The sequence below is a fragment of the Erythrolamprus reginae genome, chromosome 1, assembly GCF_031021105.1.
Source record: "Erythrolamprus reginae isolate rEryReg1 chromosome 1, rEryReg1.hap1, whole genome shotgun sequence".
Lineage (NCBI taxonomy): Eukaryota > Metazoa > Chordata > Lepidosauria > Squamata > Dipsadidae > Erythrolamprus > Erythrolamprus reginae.
The window spans coordinates 128861676-128888666 of NC_091950.1; the positions used below are offsets into that span (position 1 = coordinate 128861676).

A 26991-nucleotide genomic window follows, 5' to 3' on the forward strand; every position below is an offset into this window, starting at 1 on the left:
GAGAATTGGGTCGGGACAATGTTTCTGCAGCACTCCAAAAGGAGAAAACACAGAATAAAGTTTATGGTAATGAAGAAAAAGCAAGTAGAATGGAATTACCATATTGTATTGGAGAAATTGACTTCTTGGCTACGCGAAAGAAACAGGGAAAGGTACCACAAAACCTCTCAGCATGATCAATATTCAGTAGAATGCTATTGTTATTCTATATTATCACTGAATCTGTCTAAAAGAAATCCTTAAGCAATATTTTGTGATAATGATTATGATTTAAGATCATTCAGGGTGATCCTGTTCATGGTAGAGATTCAGTAGCAATCTCAGAAAACAAAGGGAATTTTCAAGAGGTAACTAGACTTACTGGTTCTTCTCTGAAGAGCTAAAGAAGCTTCTTGGATGAGAAGCGAAACATCTTCAAAGAGAAAACAGGAAGTCCACTTGTTGCCTCTCGAAAAAGCACCTTTGGGACAACTATGATCTGGATGACGGCAAATCATTTTGAGGAAAGGAGCGATGAAGGATCTGTGCCAGTGATGGTGAACTTTTTTTGGCTCAGGTGCTTGTGCCCACACTCATAATGCAATTATCTTCCCCATGCATACACACAACCCCCCCCCAGTGTCCCTCCATGCATGTACACAACCTCCCCCTGCTCCGCGCATGTGTACAGGCAGTAATGGGCACCCAAAACTTTTACTGCCACACTGTGGGTGTGGCTTATTTTGTGGGTGTGGCTTAATGGTCATGTGACTGGGTAGGAATGGCTTGCCAACCATGTGACCAGGTGGGAGTGGCTTGAACGATCATCATTGTTCAAGTGAACTGTTAAATCCTCAACTTAGAACCTCACCAGTGTCACTCGCTGGGGTGAAAATTTGCTTCAGGTAGCCCGCGCTCTCCTTCCTGGGTCCCCGCCCGCTTCAGGCTGGGTAGCTAGGTGAACGGGTGCTGCCAGAAGCATAAATGCTGCCAGCACTGGTTACACCCACGCCTTCTGCTTGCACCTCAGGCAGGAGGTAGCCGCATGAGGCTGGAGGGGAGCTGGGCAGGAGAGAGGGAAGCTCGTCCGAGGCCAGGAAGGAGGAAAGAGGAAAAAATCCCAGATGCAGCAGCAGCAGCAGCAACAGGGGAAAAAAGGAGAGCTGAGCTGAGACCAGTAATCCAGGAAGTGACAACTGGTGATCATCTGGAGCTGCGCACACATCCTCATTTCTGCCAGTGGAACTGCGTTCCACCCTGTCCTGCCTGCTGCCCACTGCTGTGTACAGGCCTCACTAAAGACTCCAGACTTTCTCTAGGCCCGTTGGGCTGTTTTTCGCTCTCCCCATGGTTCAGGAAAGCCTCATAAAGGCTAGGGATGGTGAAAAATGCCCAAAAAGAAGCCCAAAAACCAGCTTGCCAGCATGCGCATGCACAGTGGAGCTGACATAGAGGAACGCCTTGCAAATATGTGGTTATGGCTCCGTGTGCCACAAGTTTACCATCACTGATCTATGGGGACACTGATGAAAAAATTAACATGCTACTTGGTGTTTATAGCCACAGCTACTTGAAAGACTTCTTTAATCTGGTGTTTGATTCAGCTTGTGTTGGATCAGCTTCTAGAATTCCCAGCCAGTGTGATCTCAGTCTTTAGCCTTGCAGTTTGGGAATTCTGGGAACTGAAAAGGCAACATACCTGGAAGCCATCAGAATAGTTTCTACAAAGCCTGCCCTCTTTCAAAGGGATGGAATGAAGGGGAATGAAGTAGATGCACAGCACTGTTGTTCCCAAGTTCTTCTTATTTAAAATGGTCCTTTGGGTTCTTTTCTGGTTTCACAGCCATGATAACAAAATATTACAAACTAACCTCATTAAAAATGCCCATAATTAGTGTTGGGCGAACCCAACGAAGTTCGGGTTCGGTGAACTCACCCGAACTTTGCAGTGAAGTTTGGGTGAGTTCGCCGAACCTAAAACCTGAACCTGAACCTGAACGGGAACCTAAACAGCAGCAAGCCACTGTGGCATCCTTTTCTGTAAAAATAAGCATTTTTCCTTTTATTTTTACAGAAAAGGATGCCGCAGCAGCACTACAAGCAAAAGTAGGTGGGGAATCCCACGATGGGATTTTGGGGGTGGGGCTTTGACGTCAAAGAGACTACTTCTGGCTGGCTGAAACGGGGAGGAAGGAGTCTCCGTGATGTCAAAGCCCCACCCCCAGAATCCAATCGTGGGATTCCCCACCTCCTTTTGCTTGCGGCGCTGCAAGCAAAAGGAGGTGGGAAATCCCATGATGGGATTCCCCACTCTCCTCCCAAGTGATGGCATTTTGCGGTTTTTGAGCGAATGCCGAACCCGAACTTTACCCAAACTTTTTAAAAAGTTCATGTTCGGATTTGGCATGCCGAACACTGCAAAGTTCGGCACGAGTCCGAAATTTGAAAGTTTGGTTCGCCCAACACTACCCAGAATCAACTAGTTACATTTACATTTGAGAGAGAAGCTGGCTTCTGGTTTCTACAATCCTATTGTTTTTTCATGTGTTTTGTCTGAATGTCCTTTTCTTGAATATAGTTTCTTAAGGTTCCATGTGCCATCCATCCCGGAGTTATATTTGACCTCATGAGTAACAAGTGGAACCTTCCTGCTCCTAATCTGGTTGTCTCTTTTGTTGGAGAAGAAGAACACTTTCAGGTGAAACCTTGGTTACGTGATTCATTGAGGAAAGGATTGGTTAAGGCTGCCCAAAGCACAGGTTTGTTTTGTTTTGTTCCTGAAAAAAACCCCCAGCATTGTCTTTACTCACCTTGTTCAATAAGACTCTAAGGGACTAAATTTACATATTAAAATATACCGAGAATCTTAAAACTTTTCAGCCTTTCTAAGTTCAATTTGCTAAATTTTCTGAAAAGACTCAACCCTATTAGAAATTGGATTGTTCATTTAAAAGATCCAAGGAGAGTTGCCTTTATAATCAGCTCACCATTTTTCACCCTATCATATCTTGGATAGGAGTGAAATCCTTGGGCACAAGTAAACAACCTTGTTTTATCATACTGTCTATGGTTTCACTCTGCTTCTTTCATTTAGTCTCTGATCAGAGAAGCCCAGTGATGGGCTGCTGCCCCCATGGTGGGGGGAGGGGGAGTGCAGTGGGGGTAATAATGCATTATTTATTGAATTTATTTATTTATGCAATATTTATTGAATACTGTTTTTTTAATTGTCCTTCCTTCCCTAGTACTTTGGTATGGTTGCTAATTACTTTTAAGATAGGAAATAATTAAACAGTATGTTTTTTACCCATAAATGCTTCAATCATTTTAATCATTATCTAGAACTGAACTTTTATAGCAATTAAAGAAAATTGAGCTACTTGCCTAATCTGTTATCATACTGAACCTTGTTGGTTCAGTACAAAACCTTAAAATGTTACTGTGCTCCTCAACAAATAATGCTGTCTATCATTTGTCCTTTTTGTGGCTATTCAAATAATGTGACTTGATCAACCGAAAAAGAGTCCAAGCACCTATTTGAAAACTTATCTTGGTTGGTAAGCCACTTCCACCCAGTCACATGACCTTTAAGCCCCACAGTCACATTATTGTCAAGCCACTCCCACATGGTCACATGGCTGGCAAGCCATTCCCATCTGATCACATGACATATCAAGCCACACTCACAAAATAAGCCATGCCTACAGTGTGGCAGTAAAAATTTTGGCAGCTCTTCACTGGACAATCATATAATGATTTCTTAGCTCTCTCTCTCTTAGATACCCTGGTCTAAACTGACAAATATATCCCCAACAGTCAGTTACATTCAGGAAGGAACATCTTCCTTTCTCTTGAACATCTTTTTATGCAGCCTCTTTGATCATATAGGTCTGAAACTTGACAAAAGTTGTTTCTCAGCCAAGCAGCTACTATTGCAATGTAGTACTGTATTTCACCACATTCTGTCTCAGAGCATGTTTACAGGTACTTAAAAAAAATATGGTAGTTGAAAGATCTGTGCATCAATTTCAATGAAATTTGGTACTCTTCACCCCACATGAGAATTCATTATCTGCCAGAGAAAAATGGTATGTAGCCTAAAATAAAATGGGTATTTGTACATTCAAATATACAGAATAAAATAGAATAGAATTCTTTATTGGCCAAGTATGATTGGACACACAAGGAATTTGTCTTGTACATATGCTTTCAGTGTACATAAAAGAAAATATAGGTTTGTCAAGAATCATGAGGTACAACGCTTAATGATTGTCATAGGGGTCAAATAAGCAATGAAGAAACAATCAATATTAATAAAAATCTTAGGATACAAGCAACAAGTTACAGTCATACAGTCCGAAGTGGGAAGAAATGGGTGATAGGAATGATGAGAAAAAACTAGTAGAAATAGAAGTGCAGACTTAGTAAAAAGTTTGACTGTGTTGAGGGAATTATTTGTTTAGTAGAGTGATGGCATTCAGGAAAAAAATTGTTCTTGTGTCTAGTTGTCTTGGTGTGCAGTGCTCTGTAGCAACATTTTGAGGGTAGGAGTTGAAACAGTTTATGTCCAGGTTGTGAGAGGTCAGTAAATATTTTCACCACCCTCTTTTTGACTCATGCAATATACAGGTCCTCAATGGAAGGCAGATTGGCAGCAATTGTTTTTTCTGCAGTTCTTATGGGGATATGATGGGTCAGTCCAGTATTGGGTTCCACTTACCTTTCTTACCAGTTAGGGAAGGGGAGCACGCTGACACACAAGTGTTCTTCTGCGCATGCACAGAACATTTTTTATGACGTGCAGGTGGGCAGAGCCTCCCACCACTGCTACCGGTAGCAACTCACCACTGGGTCAGTCCCTATGGCTCTATCAAATGCGGATCTCTAAACCACTATCTATTGTGGCAATCTCCGGCCTGATTTCTTGCTGCTACTAACATCATTCTTTATTGAAAAAACCCTCCTCTTTGCATCTTTATTCTGGAAGAGTAAGAGTAAGATGGAATTTCCTTTAACTAGTCTTGCCCTTCTGTAGCTAACAGATAAGTAATGGGCTAAATTCTTCCCATAATATTCAAATTGCTTGTTTTATATATATAGCAAAATCAAGCAGGAGGAGGAAGAGGAGACACAGAGACACACACACACACACAGAGAGAGAGAGAAAGAGAGAGAGAGAGAGAGAGAGAGCAAGATACACAGAAAGAAAGAAAAACAGGGACCAAAAAACAAAGTAGGATATTTAGAAACAAGTATTGTAACTCACTTTTAGGTTCCCAGGCTTTACTGATCTCAACATCTTAGCCAACTTGTAAGGTTTAATTTTGATCAATTGACAACTGGGAGCATTTTCTTTCTTTACATAACCATTTTATATTTTCCATTGTTAATCTATAGGGGAATAGAGTTGTTTCTCTGAATCTTGCTTTGGTTTGAATTAAACTAAACTTTAGATTTAATCCCTGAATTCAGATTAGGCAATACTACATGTGTTTAGTTCTTGTTATACAAGGCTGAAAAATAAATCATTTCAGGTGCCTGGATTTTTACAAGCGCTTTGCATGTTGGAATAACAAAACACATCGGACAAGCAGTCCAAGATCATATGTTGACAAGTACTTCATCTACAGTAAAAGTAGTTGCAATAGGAATAACTTCCCTGGCGAAAATACAGCAGAGAGATCTTCTGGAAAATGTCAAGGTACCATCTTTTCACTGGTAAAAGTGTGGCAAATATACGTATAGAGCAGTGATTTTCAACCTTTTTTGAGCCGCGGCACATTTTTTACATTTACAAAATCCTGGGGCACATCACCAACCAAAATGACACAAAATGACATTCTAAGACACTCTGCTCTCTTTTTCCATCCCTGTCTCCTCCCCACCTTTGTGTGTGTGTATACACACTCTTGAACCATTTCCAAAAACAGGTGAGGGTTGGGTTTTTCTTCTCTCTTATTCTTTGGGTGCTTTTTATCATATGCTTTAAATCAAGAGTCTCTTCTCTCTCATTTTTTCCTCTCTCTTTCCTGTCATTCTCTGTCTCAATCATTTTCTCATTTCTCTTTTTCCCTACCCTTTTTGCTCATTTCTCTCTGTCTCTCTCTCCCTTCCTCTCCTTTTCTCTCTCTCTCTTGCTTTCTTTCTCTCTCACTCTTGCGTTCTCTCTCTTTCTTTTCTTTCTCTCTATTGCTTTCTCTCTCTCTTTCTTTCTTTCTCTTTCTCTTGCTTTCTTTCTCTCTCTCTCACTCTCTCTCTCTCTTAGCAAAAAGTTGCGAGAGCGGAACCTGAGCTTCCTTCTTCGCGGCACACCTGACCATGTCTCGCGGCACACTGGTTGAAAAACACTGGTGTAGAGGATACTTAAGAACATGTAATGCTCTTTCATTTGATAAAAACATTTACATGCAGCACATGACTTAATCATATTAAACAGGCATGGTCCAGAATAATAATTTGCCTGTGTGTGAAAAGTGATGTTTTCTTTTTTCATAGAATGACATTCCTGTAAGCCTCAAAACTGATAATAACGTCCAGGGGCCTTTGTATTCCCTTGAAAATCATCATTCCCATTTCATTTTGGTGGAAGAGGGCGAGCCAGATGGGACAACAAAACTGCAACTCACCTTGGAGAAATATATTTCAGAGCAGCATACTAGCTATGGAGGTAAGAAACCCCCCTTATTTGCCATTTGGCCACCATTTGGAGGTCTGACATTTTCAGGGGGTTATTGTTGCTTAATGATAGGACAGAGTCAGATTTACTTTAATTAGAACATAATCATTGAAATCAATAAGCAAATTCATAGATAGTGTAAATTTGGCAGCTAATTATTTATTTATTTGTCAAGAACGTATTGGTAATATACATAGATATAACATAATTTACATACATAAGATGGGTACTGATAAGAGGGAAACATTGGGACAGGGACCGTAGGCACGTTGGTGCACGCCCCTTACTGACATCTTAGGAATCGGGTGAGGTCAAGGGGTGGGCTGCTGCCTGGATTGGGGGGGAACACAGTGGGGTAGCGAAAATGGAGCTCCACCCCAGAGCACCCAATTTGCACTGAAAGATGTTGAAAGAAAATGCAGAGTGTTCTGCATAAGCCACACCCACAGTGTGGTAGTAAAAATTTTGGTAGCCCTTCACCGGGTGAGGTCAACAGTGGACAGTCTAAGGGTAAAGTTTTGGGAGTTAGGTGATGAAACTACAGAGTCAGGTAGTGAGTTCCAGGCATTAATCACTCTGTTGCTAAAGTTGTATTTTCTACAGTCAAGTTTGGAGTGGTTCACTTTGAGTTTGTATCTGGGGTGCGCTCATGCATTGTTCTGATTGAAGATGAAAAAGTCATTGCAGGAAGGATGTTGTAGCAGATAATTTTATAAGCTATGCTTAGGTTGTGTTGAAAGTGACATAGTTCTAACCTTTCTAAGCCCAGGATTTCAAGTAAAGTATAATGTTGCTGGTAGAGGAGTGGAGGGCTCTTCTCAAAAAGTATCTTTGGACACTTTCTAATGTACAGTATTTATGTCCAATATGCGGTTCCAGACAGATGAGCTGTATTCAAGGATTGGTCTGGTGAATATTTTTTATGCTCTGGTTAGCAGTGTGGAGAAGAAGCTACATAAGATTAGGTTAACAACTCTTGAAGCCTTTTTGGCGATGTTGTTGCAGTGGAATTTGGCACTTAGATCATTTGATATGAGTATTCCAAGGTCTTTAACAGAGTGAGGGTCGTCTGCAAAGCCTTGTTTATTCAGCTTGCATTTGGTGTTCTGATCCTTTTTAATAATAATAATTAATTAATAATAATTTATTAGATTTGTATGCCGCCCCTCTCCGAAGACTCGGGGCGGCTCACAACAAGCGATAAAACAATATTGTACAGGCACAAATCTAATATTAAGAAAAAAAAACTAAAAACCCTATCAATTTAAAAAACCAAAGCACATACATACTGAACATAAATTATAATAAGCCTGGGGGAAAGGTGTCTCAAATCCCCCATGCCTGGCGGTATAGATGGGCCTTAAGTAGTTTACGGAAGACAAGGAGGGTGGGAGCAGTTCTAATCTCCGGGGGGAGTTGATTCCAGAGGGCTGGGGCCGCCACAGAGAAGGCTCTTCCCCTGGGGCCCGCCAGACGACATTGTTTAGTCGACGGGACCCGGAGAAGGCCAACTCTGTGGGACCTTATCAGCCGCTGGGATTCGTGCGGCAGTAGGCGGTTCCGGAGGTATTCTGGTCCAATGCCATGTAGGGCTTTAAAGATCATGACCAACACTTTGAATTGTGACCGGAAACTGATCGGCAGCCAATGCAGGCCACGGAGTGTTGTAGAAACGTGGGCGAATCTGGGAAGCCCCACGATGGCTCTCGCGGCTGCGTTCTGCACGATCTGAAGTTTCTGAACACTTTTCAAAGGTAGCCCCATGTAGAGAGTGTTGCAGTAATCGAACCTCGAGGTGATAAGGGCATGAGTGACTGTGAGCAATGACTCCCTGTCCAAATAGGGCCGCAACTGGTGCACCAGGCGAACCTGGGCAAACGCCCTCCTCGCCACAGCCGAAAGATGATGTTCCAATGTCAGCTGTGGGTCGAGGAGGACGCCCAAGTTGCGCACCCTCTCTGAGGGGGTCAGTAGTTCCCCCCCCAGTGTAATGGACGGACAGATGGAATTGTCCTTGGGAGGCAACACCCACAGCCACTCCGTCTTGTCTGGATTGAGTTTGAGTTTGTTGACACCCATCCAGTCCCCAACAGCCTCCAGGCACCGGCACATCACTTCCACTGCTTCGCTGCCAATATATAGGGCAGTGCATTTGTTGGTTGAGGGCAGAGCATTTGTTGGTTCAGATTTGAAGTTGCCAGATGTTTGATCATTCTGACACAAAGTCAAGGTCTTTTTGGAGGGTAGCAGTGTTGTCAGTGGTGTTTTTACATCATTAGTGAAGGAAACACAGTTGCTTGTAATGTGATTGCAAAGGTATTTACCATATATAGAATAAAAAGAGTGTTGGTCCAAGTATGCTGCTTTGGGGTACACAGGAACTGGATTAGATAGGGCACTCCCTATTTTGACCACTTGTTGTCTGTTTGACAAGAACGCATTTATCCAGTCATGTAGGGGTCAAGAGATGCCATAGAATTTCAGTTTCAGAAGTAATTTATCGTGAACCACTGGGTCAAAGGCTTTACAGAAGTCTATTGTTTTACCCTGGTCAAGTATAATGTCTTTAGTTTAGCAAAATATTCAGTAACTCTGTGAGTGTGTGCTCATATTTATTTGTTTGTTTATGATTTATTAATTGGATTTTTATGCTGCATAAACATGTACGTCTATATCATTGTTTGCTCATTACAGAGAATGCAGTAATACACATGAAAAATGTAACTGTTTTATAAGTAAAAATACGTTAAAGAGATAAGAAGGGATACAAGAAAGGATGATACATACTGTATGTGGTAGCAGCATAAGAGACAAATGCTAGTATTAGACATTTCATAAAATGCCATTTCCTCTCAGAATATTGTTTTCAAGTAGTATTAGTTTCTTAATGAATTTGGTCTTTGCATCAGCACATGTTATCCTTGGGAATTGACTCTTAAATGAGCTCATCACTACTCATGCTTGAATCTCCCCCCTCTCTCCCTCTTCCCCCTCCCTCCCTCTCTCTTCCCCCCTCCTCTCTCTCTCTCTCTCTCTCTCACACACACACACACACACACACACAAACACATCTATCTCTCTTACTAAACCAAAGTCAACAAAATCCATTATAACTTAAAAGTGATGTTTGATCTGTTCAAATATTGTTTAGGTCTTCCTGCTATTTTGTAGCATGGTCAAGTAGAGGTGATATTGGGCATAAACTGATTAGAAACAAATAATCAGCTGAATTAGTCAATATCTATTTTGAATTTTGTGAGATATTTACCACATATTTTATAATATATTAACTCAGGAACAGGTAGCATTGAAATCCCAGTTCTCTGTTTACTTGTGAATGGAAGACCTCACATTCTTGAGGTAAGACATGAAAACTTTGTTGTCATAAGAATTCTAAATATGCAAAGATTGTAGTGCTGGGTAAGAAACAGAGGGGTCTGGACACAGGGGCCTACATGGGCAGACTGCTTAAAAGTGAAATACATCATATAGTTGCATAATTCCTGGATAAAGTCCAGTTAGAACTTCATGAAACAAGAGACCAGAACATTTTTTTTCAGTTCTTTCTTTAGTTAAGTGAAATAATGGGAAGAGGAAGAAATAAGGTTGGTTATGTTAATCAAGATGGTTATCTAGAAGCTGTCTAAATACAGAGTACGGGAAATGTTATATAGACTTAATAATATTAGTCTTGGCTAAGCATCAGTACTGGGTGTCCATGGGTGCCAAGTTATTTCAGGGATTAACATTGGAATCCCTTCTTTTTCTTTTAAAGTTTACTTCATGTAATTTTTATCTGATCTTCATAGATTGTTTGCCATTGACTTCAGTGGGATTTTGAAAACCGTTCAGTCGAGCCTGCAGCTCTGCAATTTCCTAGTCTCCCTTCCAAATTCCTGACCAGATGAGCCCCTGCTGCAACCTGACTGGGTTTGATACAAGTCCCACTGAATTCAATGGACAAATCTATATATAATTATGTGGTTTTCTTTTGTCTGAACATATATGGCCCTATTTGTTTTTGTTTCAATAGCGGATTTTCAGGGGGTTGAAAAATTCTATCCCTTGTCTTATTTTGGCTGGATCGGGTGGTATAGCTGATATTTTAGCTGCACTGATGGGTGAGCCACACTTAATTGTGCCAAAGGTAGTAGAAAAAAAATTAAAACAGAAGTTCCCCACAGAACATTTCACTTGGAAGGACACTGTTCATTGGACTGAAATGGTAAGTTAATTTCTTAATGCATCAAATGCATTAAAGGACTGTAAAAATATTTTGGTAACACCTCCATTTCTACTATGTCTTCTGTCTATCTGTATACCCTAACCACAAGCCAAATCATCCACCTCTCCCCTAAATATATGACTTTTCAAGAAAACAAAAAATATACGCCCGAGACATTATATCTTAGGAAATATACATATTATAAAATATAATAATAAAACTATCCTATAAAGGGTAAAATACAACAGCCATAAAAGAATGTAAGGTAAAATGCTGCTGAGTATTAACAACCTGAAAATAAGCGAAAAAGAAAAAGGTCTCTCTATGACTTTCCATTATGCCATAGGTGTTAAGGAGTTCCTTGAGTTATCAAGCACAGAGGAAAACGTGGAATTCCAGCAGATATCCAGGAGATATAAGTAATTATTCAGTCATACAAGACAGATACATTAAAGTGTATAAAATAGTGTTTACTTTAGAAATAGCACAGTCAAGTTGAACAGTCAAATACACTGAATCAGTCAATATCTCTCAATACAATAATAATATTACAAGCCTGTCTTTGTCTTACATATCAGATATACATTACAGCTTACAAATACATTAAACTACCATCGAACACATAGAGCTTACTAAATCAGTCACAATGAATCAGCAGAAAGAACAGAGAGAGTAGAGAGAGAGAATCATGCTTTCTGGCTCCCTCTTATGGCAACCTGCAACACTACCTCTTAAAGCTATAGTACTTCAATACAAACAAATATTCATTGTTGCTTGTTTATATATTGCAAACTCAACTGTTTTGTACATAGTACTAACAATAGGGGAGGATCCAGGGGTCATGCGACAGTCCATCCCTTTTTTGTGCTGCCTCCATAGCCTCCAAAAATCACATGAGAATAAGGCATACTTTAGAGCAGGGTTGTCAAATTCGTGTTGACATAGCGTTTTCACATGATGATAATGATGATGATGATAATAATAATAATAATTAATAATAATAGTAATAATAATAATAATAATAATGATAACGATAACAATAACAATAACAATAATGATGATGATAATAATAATAATAATAATAATGATGATGATGATGATGAAGATAATAATAATAATAATAATAATAATAATAATAATAATAATAATAATTATTATTATTATTATTATTATTATTATTATTATTATTATTATTTTTTAGATTTGCATGCCGCCCCTCTCTGAAGACTCGGAGTGGCTGATGTATCGGGACTTTCCCCCCCTTGCTAAACTGGGTGGGGTTGGAGCCAGCATGTGATGTATCCAGCCCATCGGCTGCAAATTTGACACCCCTGTTTAGAGAATAGTTGTTGTCAGGTGTTTGTGAACATTAGCGTGTCAACTCAAATGTTCTGGTGTGTCACCTTTGACATACATATCATAGGTTCATTATCACTCCATCAGGAGACTTAGCCCATTACCAGTTTGCCCATCTAACTGAGTTCCAGTTTAGGTGCTATGCAGACTAAAAGTTTATCTCCCACCAGCATCTCAATAACAGCTTTCTCAACTAAATTTAAAGGCAGCTCTAAGCAGCACATATTAAAAGAGTCTAATTTTGGAAATAATTATAGTAAACTTTAAAGAGCTTGGATCATTTACATGCCCTGAATATTTCCAGACAAGGCTAGCATATATTCTTCTTTTAAGTGGACCCCAGAGGGCAGGACTTGCTTTATTTTGCCTCTCATAACTCTTGGCATGCAATATAATCAAAGCATGAATAATCCGTAATTTTAACTGTTGGAAACCAGTTGTCTGTTTTAACTCTTTAGATCAAAAGTATCATCACCCAGGAGCAGCTTCTAACTATGCATTACTTTGAACAAGAAGGTTCAGAAGAATTGGATACAGTTATTTTGAAAGCCCTGGTTAAAGGTTAACATATTTTAAATCAATGCTCTTTGTTTGTTAAACACAAATGAAAAACTCATTTGCTTGATGTGCAGAATTTCTTACCTTAAATAAAATCCTAATAATGAATCACACAAGATAGAAATCCATTTCACAAACCAATTCCAATTTAACCTTCAAAAATATTAAGCTACTATTTTAAAAATAATCAATTGCATATCAAAGGCTTGCTGAGATCGGAAAGTGACATAGCCATTTTTATATTCCAAAAGAACTATGAGCATTGTCATGATTGATTAATTGATTATGTGCCATCAAGTCTTTGGATGCTTCCATGTAGTGGTTAATTAGCTGACTGTCTATTATATCATGTGTTTTTGTTGCAGCAACATAAAAATAATGTTGGGCAATGTGTGCTACAAATTCATACTTGGAACTGGAAAAGGGCACATGCTGACATCTGGGTCTGTTTTTTTTTAAAGGGTAACCTTTTTTCTGTATAATCACATTTGTAATATATAAATCATCCACAGAGAACAAGAAGGTTGAAATTAAAAAATGCACAATTCTAGCTGAACACCTTTACATATTAACAGATTGCTTCCCTAGTTTAATTAAATCACTACCTTTTCTGAAAGAATTAAACACCTACCTAATTCTGACCCATGAAGGACCTGAAACAGTACACAAACCAAAGCAAATCAGATAAAAATGTATAACCCAATGTAGATTTGAAGCACATTATTTCCTTAAAGGATTGTGGTTACAAAGTTGTGTATGCTTACTTGGCAGTAATTTATGAACTCTCGAGTAAACCTCCACTGTGAATTTATTCTTATTTTATGTTTGTGACAGCTTGTAAGAGTCATAGTCAGGAAGCCCACGAATATCTGGATGAACTCAAGCTGGCTGTGGGCTGGAATAGAGTGGACATCGCTAAAAGTGAAATATTCAATGGAGATGTGGAGTGGAAGGTAGATCCTTCTTTTTAAAACATACCTTTCAATTATTTATAAAGTTTCAGCAAAATAGATCTGTCCTGTGCTTCTTTTGAACTGGTAATCTATGAACTGGAGTTACTGCATAATGAGTCCACCTACATTTTAATGTTTTTGATATCCATTGGTAAATTCTCTGTGAGGGTCTAGTGCATTTTGCTTGATATACTAATTCAGGGTCCTAAATCCCTGATCCATGGACCAGCACTAGGCTGCGGTTTGCCAGAAACCGGGCCACACAAACAAACGAATCCCATTCTGTGGAATGCAGTCAGCACATGAAACCATACCCCCTTCAGTCCATCTTCTCTCCACAGTACTGGTCCCTGGTGCCCATAAGTTTGGGGAGTTGCAGTACTAATTCAGGCATTTCACCCAGGAGGTACAGGTTACTTCATATAGTTAATGTAATCAGATAATGATTTGAATCCTTTACTTGATCATCTGGGGGTGAATGTGTTTAAATATAAATCATGTAGTGAGGTTTCTCAAGATGCAGTGTAAGGCATTGCCTTGAGGACTGCGTAGTCACCTGCAATGTGGAATGCTGTCTGCATTGGTATACAATTTTTGTATGGTAGTGATGTCTAGTTCCATGATGACGAACCTATGGTACACATGAGCCGTTGCCCTAGCTCAGCTCCATTGCGCTAGCCAGCTGATTTTCAGCTAGTGTGGAGGTTCTGGGATGGTATTTTCGACCTCTGGAGGGCGGGGGAGGCTGTTTTCTCCCTAGTCAGGCTCCAAGAAAGCCTCTGGAATCTGGGGAGAGCTAAATACAGACCTACTGGACCCACCGTAAGTCAGGAAATGGGGGAGGGAGGGTCATGCACACATGTGTGAGGATGGGGAAGCTTGCATTGGCTGCCGATCAGTTTCCGGTTACAATTCAATGTGTTGGTAATGACCTATAAAGCCCTACATGGCATCGGACCAGAATACCTACGGGACCGCCTTCTGCTGCACGAATCCCAGCGGCCGATTAGGTCCCACAGAGTTGCCCTTCTCCAGGTCCCGTCTGGAGAAGAGCCTTCTGTGGGGCGGCCCCAGCCCTCTGGAATCAATTTTCCCCTGAGATAATTGCCCCCACCCTCCTTGCCTTCCGCAAGATGTTGAGGACCCATCTATGCTGCCAAGCATGGGGGGATTAATTTCCCCCCTCAATTTTTCTGACTTAAACACTTGAGATTGGTGTGACTGTTTTAGAATTGCTAGTTTTTAACAATATGGGTTTTTAAATATGGTTTATATTGGATTTGTATTCTATTGTATTTTATTGTTGCTGTGAGCCACTCTGAGGGGAGGCATACAAATCTAATTAATAATAATAATAATAATAATAATAATAATAATAATAATAATAATAATAATAATAATAATAGTTATTGTTATTGTTATTGTTATTGTTATTGTTATTGTTATTGTTATTGTTATTGTTATTGTTATTGTTATTGTTATTGTTATTGTTATTGTTATTGTTATTGTTATTGTTATTGTTATTGTTATTGTTATTGTTATTGTTATTGTTATTGTTATTGTTATTGTTATTGTTATTGTTATTGTTATTGTTATTGTTATTGTTATTGTTATTGTGTGCATGCAGAGGGAAGCAAGTGGTGTTAAATTATGGGTGTGGGCATGCACGCACGCATGATAGCGCAAGTGCATGCACTTTCAGCACCCGAAGGAAAAAGGTTCACCATCACTGATCTAGTTCATAAACTTTTTAACTGAACACTTTTTCCTCGCGTGGTAGATTGAAAAGTTGGACAGAGGATTATTTTTTTCTTGCATTCTTGTTCCTGTACAGTTATAGCTCAGTTCAGAGAGCATAATTGGCAGCATAAAACAATTTCTTATAGTCTTTTGGCTTCCATGAAGCATAAATGTTGGAAAGGATGGTACAGTTCGTAATTGTAATTATAGTAGTGATATTACAATCACAGTTGTTTTGCATTTGTTATTATTCCAGTCATGTGATTTAGAGGAAGTGTTGATGGATGCCCTGGTGAATGATAAGCCAGAATTTGTGAAATTGTTCATTGATAACGGTGCCAACATATATGACTTCCTAACATACAGCCGTCTTCAGAGCCTGTACTGTAACATTTCCCCAAAGTCGCTCCTCTATATGCTTCTACTTAAAAAACATGAAGAAAACAGATTGACTTTGGCTGGAATGAGTGGACAACATCACAAGGAAGTGGTGGATGTGTGTCCTCTCTTCACTCTCCACGAAGTTTCCAGAGTATTGAAAGATTTTCTACATGATGCCTGCAGAGGCTTTTACCATGACCAAAAACCTGGAGGAAAGAAGAAAGTGGTGAGTGTTTTAATACAAATTGTGTTTAATGATGAACACAATACCTTTTGAAGTCTTAGGACTCCAAGGTATAACTTAAATACTTCCAGAACCAGAAAGCATGCAATGGCAGAGTGGTATACTCAAAGGAAACCCAGTAGAAACAATCCCAGTCACACCTTGAAATCCTGTCTTCAAGGCCAGCTTCTAGTGTTAAGTTCCCTGAGAAGTAATAGTAATAATTTAGTCAACTTGTATGCTACCCAACTCAATTTATTTTGTAACCGAATACAGCATTGGTTTTGAAAAGAGCAGTCGTATTCACGCTGCTGCTTTTTGCGGGGAAATCATTGTGAAGTCCAGCAGCACGAATATGTAGACTATTTAGCCATGATAAAATGATGGGTTACTGCCCCCACGGGTGTGTGTTTGTGAGCAATGAGGATACTACGTTTGTACACTATTTATTGAATACTTAATAGTTTTTTATTGTCTTTGTTGTGAGCCGCCCCGAGTCTGAGGAGAGGGGCGGCATACAAATCTAAATAAACATAAACAAAAGCCCCAGTTGGTTTACCTATTATATTTAGAATAGAATAGAATAGAATTTTTATTGGCCAAGTGTGATTGGACACACAAGGAATTTGTCTTGGTGCATATGCTCTCAGCATACATAAAATAAAAGATACATTTGTCAAGAATCATATGGTACAACACTTAATGATTGTCATAGGGGTCAAATAAGCAATGAAGAAGCAATATTAATAAAAATCTTAGGATACAAGCAACAAGTTACAGTCATACAGTCAACATGGGAGGAAATGGGTGAAAGGAATGATGAGAAAAACTAGTAGAATAGAAGTGCAGATTTAGTAGAAAGTCTGACAGTGTTGAGGGAATTATTTGTTTAATAGAGTGATGGTGTTCGGAAAAAACCTGTTCTTGTGTCTAGTAGTCTTGGTGTGCAGTGCTCTGTAGCGATGTTTTGAGGGTAGGAGTTGAAACAATTTGTGTTCAGGATGTGAGGGGTCAGTAAATATTTTCCCTGCCCTCTTTTTGACTCGTGCAGTATACAGGTCCTCAATGGAAGGCAGGTTGGCAGCAATTGTTTTTTCTGCAGTTCTGATTATCCTCTGAAGTCTGTGTCGATCCTGTTGGGTTGCAGCACCAAACCAGACAGTTATAGAGGTGCAGATGACAAACTCAATGATTCCTCTGTAGAACTGTATCAGCAGCTCCTTGGGCAGTTTGAGCTTCCTGAGCTGGCGCAGAAAGAACATTCTTTGTTGTGCTTTTTTGATGATGTTTTTGATGTTAGGTGACCATTTTAGGTCTTGAGATATGATAGAACCTAGAAATTACCTGTTTACAACCAGCCAGCTGTGGTATCTTAGAATTTTAAACATGTTTTTGAAGTGGTAAATTGTTCATTCATTTAGGACAAGACAAATGCAAGAAAGTTCCCATGCCTCTTTGATATGAATCAGAAAAGTGAAAATCCTTGGAGAGATTTATTTTTATGGGCAGTGCTTCAAAACCGGCACAAGATGGCGCACCTCTTCTGGTCCATGGTAAGCTTCAAGAAGCAGATAATTCATCCTTCTCTGTGTGTGTGTGTGTGTGTGTGTGTATGTATGTTTTTGTGTATGCATTTGATTTAAAAGGCAATTATTGTGTCCGACTGTGAAAATATCTCAACGTTTACAGTTTGGGCAATGATTTTAAAGGGAACAACCAAATGAGCATAAGAGAATATTATGCAGCTCTGTTTCTTATCTATGGACTTTGAACATATTCCACTCTATATCATCCTTTGAAGGCCATATAACTGCTTTGTAAACATTCGAACTAAACATTGATTTACAGCTTGCTTTTTTGTATAATTTTTTATGAGACAATAAACGTAACTTTTACAAACTATGCAAATGAAAAACAAGAACGTTGTAGAATTGCAATATAGAAAATGCCGTGGTTGAGAACTTTACTATGTTTAAAATCAAAGCACAGTTCTTTCAAGTTCTTTGGCTGGCTGAACCCATTCTCCCCTGTGTTGTCCCGCATAAAAACAATTTATAAACAGTATGTGAACAATGGCATGCAAATATTTGCTTCAAATACAGTGAGTATATTTTTGATAAACCCACAAGAAGAAGTCAACACCACCCCAAATATAGATTAACCACAGATTTGATCAGGGACTGCCAGATCTCTAAAGAATTTAATTATTTATTGATTTTTTTTCTATCCTATGTATAAATTGCTTGTGATGTTTTCTCTGCAAGCCACTTAGATTTGTATAGACTAAAGTGACATCAAAGAGAGCCACTTTGTCTGGCAGTTAAGGCCACAGGACAGAAAACAGGAGACCATGAGATCAAGTTCCAGTGTAGCCACCTAAGCCAGCTGTATAATTTTGGGCCAGTCATTCTCTCTCAGCCCAACCCAACTCACATGGATGTTATTGTGGGAAAAATAGTAGGAAGTTGGATATGTTTGACAATAAATAATCATGAAATATTGAGACCTGGCCATCGAAACTACAAGGCTATGAATGAACCATGTAACTGTGATACTCATTGTTATCGGAGTGCTTGGTACCATGTCCAAGAATTTCACAAAACACATCAAGAAATTGCAGCTTCCTGCAATAACCCCAGCAAAAAAAACCCCTGTGCTACTTGGAACATCACATATTTTAAGAAGATACTTGGTTGATACTTAGAATGCTGGCAGTAGCCCACATCAACCATTAGCATCAGTCAATGGTATTTGAGACACATTTAAATGTTGAGTTGATTGAGTTTTAATAAATAAAAGATAATAATAGTAATAATAATAATAATAATATTAGGAATATCAATAATAATATAACGTTTAAAAGTAAATAATTAAAATGCAATAAAAATAAAAAATAAAGGTGGGATAGAATATAAATAAAAAATAAAAAACTTGAAATCAATAAAAGAAATGAATAAATGCTGGAATGATCCTATTCAGACTAAGGGAACACACAAAATCTTCTTCCTGCCCCTCCTGCACCCATCTCTCTCTCACACACAAACATAATTCTTGAGATACTGTCTTCTCTCAAAGCCGATAGTGTAGCAACCTGATTACTTAACTAAGTAGATTTGAAACTTCACTTCTTTGTAAAAATAACCCGAGACTGCCCCTTGGTGATTTCACAGCCAAACAGGAAACCTTGTGGTATTTCTGTTTCTGCACAGAAGGGTAAAGGTTTAAAACACATTGTTTCCTTTAGTCAAAAACAAAACAACAAAAACCACAGTGTACACAAAACCAAAAACAGAAGCCCTAGCCTGCCAGTATGTTTCAGGGTTTCCCCCCTCTTTTTGCAAAGCTTGGGGGCACCTGTCATGTCTCAGCAAGAGCCAACGAGAGTTTAGATTTACCGTTTACAGCAGAAGAAGAAATCTCTGAGAGAGTCTTTGAAAAGGAACAAAAAGTTGAAGGCTCTTGCAGCTTCGTCTTTGAAATTGTGATTGAAAAGAATTAAGCAAAATGCCCTTCTAAATAGCACTTTCAGATCATAATGGCACAATGCAGTGAAAAGAAGCCGCTGAGAACAATTTGAAAATAATTCTTTCTGGTGGCATGGGTTTTAAAAAACCCATGCCAGCAAAACTATATCTGAGGCATCCTAAACACTGACCAATACTCTATCTATAGAGTGTTGAATGGGAGAGAAGATTTGCTTTGACTGTTAGGATTTATTTCATATAGTGAAGCATTTAAAAGCTACAAAGGCCAGTAGATTATTTTAGGCCCACTTTCCTTCTGCCCTAATATTTTAGGAGGATGTGCATGAGGCTTAAGTCATCTATAAGCAGTTTAAATAACATTTAACCTGATTAATTGTCCAGAAAAATCCCAGTGGTGTTTGGTTGGTCACGATGAGAAGCAAAATGTTGGATTAAAATAGAATAGTAGATCTTGGCCTGATCTAGCAGAGCTTATGTATTTCTCATTGCTCTTTATTTGGCTGATTTAACTACTGCCTCCCGTGAACTTTTCTCCTTGGCATGAGCCTTGTTTAATATGGCATAGATAATTGGGCCAAAATGCTTGCACTTTTTACCCTACTTGTTCTCATATCCAAAGAAGATGTGTTTTGGATGCAGGCTTTGAAAAATGCGAAATTCAACTTTGCCAAATTAAGTTTAAGTTTAAGTTAAGTTTAATCAGATTTGTATGCCGCCCCTCTCCGCAGACTCGGGGCGGCTCACAGCAACAGCAACACAATGTAAACAAATCCAATATTTAAATTAATTTTTAAAACCCCACAAGTTAAAACCAATCATACACACTAGCGTACCATACATAAATTTTATAAGCCTAGGGAGAAGGAACATGTCAATTCCCCCATGCCTGACAACAGAGGTGGGTTTTAAGGAGCTTACGAAAGGCTAGGAGGGTGGGGGCAACTCTGATATCTGGGGGGAGTTGGTTCCAAAGGGTCGGGGCCGCCACAGAGAAGGCTCTTCCCCTAGGCCCCGCCAACCGACATTGTTTAGTTGACGGGACCCTGAGAAGGCCAACTCTGTGGGACCTAACTGGTCGCTGGGATTCGTGCGGCAGAAGGCGGTCCCGGAGATATTCTGGTCCAGACAAATTGTCTTTCGTTATGATCATTTCAAGCTGAAATCATTTATGGAATTTATATTACGGGATGCACCCTTTCTTTTTAAACTCTCGACCATGTTCACTCTGTTGGATGTAACTGTTTGCTATATATGAGTCTTTAAAAGGCCAAACCAGAGCAAGACAGTTTGGTACAATGGTCAAAGCATCAGGCTACAAACTGGGAGACCCAAAGTTCTGGTCCTGACTTAGCCACAAAGTCAGCTTGGTGACCTTGGGCCAGGCACTTTCTCTCAGTCCTAGGAAAAAGACCATTTCTGAAATCTTGCCAAGAATGCTGCAGAAATATTTTTAAAAAAATATTTTTATTGATTTTTATAATATAAAACACACACACAACATATAACATGTGCTCAGTGATTGTTGGGGGTATTTCTTGTATAAATCCTTTAAACCCAAGAGTGAAATATTTCTTTACATATTATAGAGTGATTCCAACTTGTTTCTTATAGCTTGGTCTCAGATCCTACTCGCCATATATTGTCTTACCTTGTCCCATCGCCCCATCAGCTGTTGCAAATCAATTTCATTAATCGAATTCATACTTTTATCCATAATCTCAAATTGAATGTGGTCTATCATATACCTATATCAATTTTGCATTGTCCCTTTTGTTGCGTCTTGTCGCCCCAAGACTATTACCGCCTGAGCGCTTTCTATCGCTGCTTGTTTTATTTCTTTGTATTCTCCCATCTCACTACTTTTAACTAATACTGCCATTTCCTTAGTAATCACCCATCTTATATTTAATATCCTATTAATATCCTCTTGCACTTTTTGCCAAAAGTTCTGCACCACTGGGCATTCCTAGAGCATATGCATAAACACTCCTTTATCTTGGCACCCATGCTGCAGAAATTTGTTGAAATATTAAGCATCAACACCAGCTTTGAAGGCACACATATGTGAGATCTTGTTAATTTTGCTACACTAATCATTATTATTATTTATTATGCATGTATAATGTTTTCTATTTCATAAAAGGCAGGCCATTGAAACTCCACAGTTATACATTTGACTGAATTTCGGAAATGCAGCATTTAAGTACAGTAGTTCTTTATGTTTCCTTCTCCAGGGTCCAGAAGGAGTTGCTGCAGCTCTGGCTGCTTCTCAAATAGTACGAGAGATGTCCCACCTGGAAACTGAAGCAGAGGTGGTGCGCAGAATGAAAGAAGCAAAATATGAGCAGCTTGCAGTGGGTAGGTAGATGCAGCCTGCCCAGAGATGATTCATGCTTGTACAGGTCACTGTGTGTGACCAACTCTCTCCTTCTCTTTTTCTCTCTTTCTCTTTCTCTCTTTCTTTCTCTCCTTCCCTCCTCCCTCCCTCCCTCTCTCTCTGCACCAGTTGTGGCCCTATTTGGACAGGGAGTCTTTGCTCACGGTCACTTATGGCCTTATCACCTCTAGGTTCAACTACTGCAATGCTCTCTACATGGAGCTACCTTTGAAGAGTGTTCGGAAACTTCAGCTCGTCCAAAATGCAGCCACGCGAGAAGTTTTGGGCCTTCCGAGACATGCCCATATTTCGTCGTCACTCCACGGACTGCATTGGCTACTGATCTGTTTCCAGACACAATTCAAAGTGTTGGTTATGACCTATAAAGCCCTACATGGCATAGGACCAGACTATCTCCGGGACCGCCTTCTGCTGCACGAATCCCAGTGACCGGTGAGGTCCCACAGAGTTGGTCTCCTTAGGGTCCCGTCAACCAAACAATGTCGTCTGGCAGGACCTAGGGGAAGAGCCTTCCCTGTGGGGGCCTCAGCCCTCTGGAATCAGCTCCCCCCCCCAGATATTTGTACTGTCCCCACCCTCCTCATCTTCCAAAAGAGTTTAAAAACTCATCTTTGCCGCCAGACCTGGGGTTCCTTAGGTCTTCCCCCCTGACCCATGAATGTTTTAGTTTGATTGTTGAATGAATGATATTGATAGTTCTTTTAATTAGAATTTTAAAGATTGGTTTTTTTAATGTATTAATTGGATTGTTATTACTGTTTCTTGTTTTTTTGTACTTGCTGTGAGCCGCCCGAGTCCTCGGAGAGGGGCGGCATACAAATCCAATTAAATCTAAATCTCTCTCCCTCTCTGTGTGTGTTTTCAAGAAATGACTTTAAAATGGAGATGTCGAGTTCAAAAAACAATTTCCAGAAAACAATATTCCCTGTCTTCCACTCTAACCTGCCATGATTCTGCATCTTCATTTACCTTTTATAATATTTATTAGTTAGTAAGAGGCAACTTAGCCCAGAATTTCTGTTGTTAAGTGAGACATTTGTTAACTGAATTTTACCCTTTCTTGCCACAGTTGTTAAGTAAATCACTGCAATTGTTTATGCTAGCAACACAGTGTTGTTAAGTGAATCTGAGTTCCCCATTGATTTTGCTTATCAGAAAGTCACAAAAGGTAATCACAGGACCTTGGGACACTACAACCATAGTAAATATAGGCTAGTTACCCAGTGGCTGAATTATCATCACATGACCATGAAGATGCTGCAACAATTGTAAATGCAAAAAAATTGTTACTTTTCCCCCCAGCACCATTGTAACTTCAAATAGTCACTTAAATGAACTGTTTGTAAGATGGGGACTACCTTGTATTTATTGAAGCCACATTTATTTAACCTGAAAATAACTTTTTAAAAAGGAGCTGGTGGGACATAGAATTTGGAAGAGAGCGTATTTTATATCTCTAGTTGAAGCTCCCCTGAGTCTCCATCTGTGGTAAGAGATCCAGGGAATGAAAACAGAAGCCTCACACAAAACAAGTATTATATCGCAAAGCCAAAAATAGTTTGACTTTGTCAACCATAAGCATCCCTTCCTAAGCAACAAAGACATCAAAATGATGACATTCCACCCTGCCACACACTTTATTGTGAAGTTGTGTGGAATTAGAAAGTTTATGTCATCACATCACAACATTCATTTCATTACTTGCCTCTTCTTGTGAAACCCTCCAATGTGTTCATTTATATTTTATGGATCCTGGCTTGAATGAGATATTTCCACTTTCCTAAGTAAGAAACAAAAATGCCTCTTTCTCTTCCCTCTAGACTAGCTGTTGTCCTTTCCTCTGCAATCTTTCTGCCCCTTGATGAAAGTGTTTTTTTTTTAAAAAATCCTTCTTTAAGATAAGCACCATTTCCTCCTATTGTTCATTCTAGGTTTGGAATGCAAATATTTTGAGAACTTCCTTCTTTATAAAGTAAGAAGAATTGTGTGAAAGTAATATTTAAAAACAGACAAATCTCTCAATTACTAAGGAGGATGCAGCTGAAGTTTGGATTTTAAAAATCATTGACTTTCCACCCATTTTTATTTTTTTTAATAAGTAGCTTCTATGTTTACAAACTTGTGGAATCCATGCAATGGAAAAAATTCCAATACCATTATTATATTTCCTTATATGAGCAGAGGGTCCAAGACTTTTCTGTAGAGGAATATTCACATGACACCTTCCAAATAGTGAAAGAATTCTAGAAGGGGAATTGTGGGGTTTCAGCTAGTTTCCAACAGCCATCAGTGTTGACCAAAATTGGTTGCATTTCAATCCAGATGTTGCAATGAAACTGAGCTGGGTCATTGCTGTTTTCAAAAGGATAGAGAAAATGGGCCAAAATAATTTTCCATGATCTATGAATGGTTTTTTTCATTTTTAACTACAGCATCTCTTTCTGCGGGGCGGCATACAAATCTAATAAATGAATGAATGAATGAATGAATGAATGAATGAATGAATGAATGAATAAATAAATAAATAATTTCTATCAGGGATCCCAGCCTATCTGTGCCTTGGGCTGATAGCTGTCTGCAGGTGGGCCGCACAAACTTTGGGCAAGTGAGCAAATTATCTGGTATGCGTGGGATCAAGGTTGTGCTTGAAATCATCCCCCACCCCTTGAGGAAAAACTTTCTACCAAAAAACAAGTCCCTATTTCCAGAAAGCACTTGGGGACAGCTGGTCTAAATGAAGTAGAATTACAGGCTGGATTAGATGACTATTAAGATCGCCTTTAATTATGTACAGCATTTACAACGATATTTCAGTTTTGCAGTTTTATTCCAATTATTCATTCTGTTAGCCCTATTATTCCAATAAATGTAAAGCAAAAAAGGAAGAGTAAAACATATACAGCAATAGAGTAAAACATAAATATATATGATATTTATAAACTTATTCGATAAATATCATTTATAAATTTATTGTATGTGTTTTAGGATTTATTTATTTTTTGCTTTATATTAATTGGAATAACAGGAGGAAATAAACAAATGTGCTTTGATTATCCTGATTGACTTTTCATGGGCTTCATTTTACCTATAATTCTGCAATCTGAGCATAGGTGATCTGGAGAGAAAGCCTTAAAATAATTAGGAACAGGAGGTTTGTGGTGCATCTTTGCATTTTAGAACCACTTAGGTTAGAAATGAAAGATTTCTGTGCCAGGAGAGTTTATGAAAGGGCATAAATGAACTCTGTAATTTTGTCTACATCAACATCTCTACTTAAAACATGTGTACCTGGGTTCAAAATCATAGTCCTCATATCTCATTCTGTTTACTTGATCTTCATCTTTACTTTTGGCTTGGCAGAATTGTTCAGCGAATGCTACCATGACAGTGAAGAGCGAGCTTTTGCTTTGCTGGTGAGGAAGAATCGATATTGGAGCAAGACGACTTGTCTCCACCTGGCTACAGAAGCAGATGCCAAGTTCTTTTTCGCACATGACGGGGTTCAAGTGAGTATCCTTCGAGGGGTCTCTTTCTTGAAGGTGTTGGGTGATCCACAATTCAGAAGAAAGCGGAGAGAACATTATTAGGCTTGTACCCAGATTCAACTTATGTCCGCTCACTTGTGCATATGGATCCTGCAGAGCAGTGATGGTGATCCTATGGCAGGAGTGCCACAGGTGACAGCAGAGCCATATTGAAGGGCACGTAAAGTGTTGCCCTATGTCAGCTCCAACACACATGCGTGCATTGGCCAGCTGATATTCATCTTTGGGGAAGGCCGCTTCGCCCTCCAGAGGCTTCAGGCAAGTTTCCAGGAAGTCCCAGAATGTGAAAAACCACCCAACAGGCAAACCGGAAGTTCAGAAAAATGGACTTCCGGCTTGCCTATTGGGCGGTTTTTCGCAATCCAAAGTCCATTTTCCCAAACTTCCAGTTTACCTGTATGGCCATTTTTTTACCGGCCCAGACTTCAGTGAGGCCTGCATGCATGCACACACGGGGGCAGGGGGTTTGTGCACATGCGTGGGGTAAGGGAATGGGTGTAGGCCTATGCGCGCACTCTAGTGTATGTGCACACACCCTTTTGGCAGGCGAACCAAAAAAGATTTGCCATCACTGCTGTAGAGGCACAGGAATGTCACAACCCTCCTTGCCTCTACCTGGGTTTTTCAATCGAGCATTGAAGCAATCTGAGGGGATGAACTCAAATATTTATTGGTTACAATGTACATTTTCTCTTTCACTGCTCATCTTCACTAATCTACTTCCTTTCCAATTAGGCTATCCAAAGTTAGGGATAGAAGCCAGAAGCCATTGTTGATATGGTATAGTTTCCTCCTTGGTAATTTCTTGATCAGGGTATTATCTATCTATCTATCTATCTATCTATCTATCTATCTATCTATCTATCTATCTATCTATCTATCTATCTAATCTATCTCTATCTATCTATCTATCTATCTATCTATCATCTATCTATCTGTCTGTCTATCGATCTATCTATTTAATTTGAGTTCTATGCCGCCCAATCCCATTGAGACTCAGAGAGGCTTACAATCAAATAAAATGCAATACAACAACAATAGTAAGAAGTCAAATATAAATATCAAATTATAAAAACCCATTATAAAACCATTATAAAACTCTATTATAAAACCCACATACAATCCTATCAAACAAATCATATACCAATCAACATATTTTGGCCATCACAGATGTTAATATTCACGGCCTCCAGGCCTGCCAGCAAAGCCAGATCTTGGCAGCTTTCCGGAAGGCCAGTAGGGTGGGAGCAGTACAGACATTGGGAGAGTTGGTTCCATAAAGCCGGGGCAGCCTCAGAGAAGGCCCTTCCCTGCAGTCTCACCAACCTGCATTGCTTAGTCGACGGGACCCGGAGATCCCTGTGAGATCTTATTGGTCCCTGGGAAGTATGCGACAGGAGACCGTCCCATAGATAATCTGGTATAATCCCTGCTAATTTGGGCATTGGCTGCTAGTATTGGCTGTGTTCTTG

At 39.4% G+C, this 26991-nt stretch overlaps 1 protein-coding gene across 1 annotated transcript in view; it reads left to right on the plus strand.

The window, feature by feature from the left end:
• The window catches only part of TRPM5 (transient receptor potential cation channel subfamily M member 5), a 79594-nt gene that overhangs the window by 20138 nt on the left and 32465 nt on the right, over positions 1 to 26991 (plus strand). Inside the window, exons 3-14 of the mRNA XM_070735622.1 lie at positions 2 to 152; positions 2558 to 2738; positions 5514 to 5680; positions 6475 to 6646; positions 9951 to 10015; positions 10689 to 10880; positions 12695 to 12797; positions 13629 to 13747; positions 15744 to 16094; positions 17513 to 17644; positions 21811 to 21934; positions 25335 to 25480. Coding sequence (XP_070591723.1) covers positions 2 to 152; positions 2558 to 2738; positions 5514 to 5680; positions 6475 to 6646; positions 9951 to 10015; positions 10689 to 10880; positions 12695 to 12797; positions 13629 to 13747; positions 15744 to 16094; positions 17513 to 17644; positions 21811 to 21934; positions 25335 to 25480 — 1903 coding nt within the window. The remainder of the gene's footprint in view (position 1; positions 153 to 2557; positions 2739 to 5513; positions 5681 to 6474; positions 6647 to 9950; positions 10016 to 10688; positions 10881 to 12694; positions 12798 to 13628; positions 13748 to 15743; positions 16095 to 17512; positions 17645 to 21810; positions 21935 to 25334; positions 25481 to 26991) is intronic.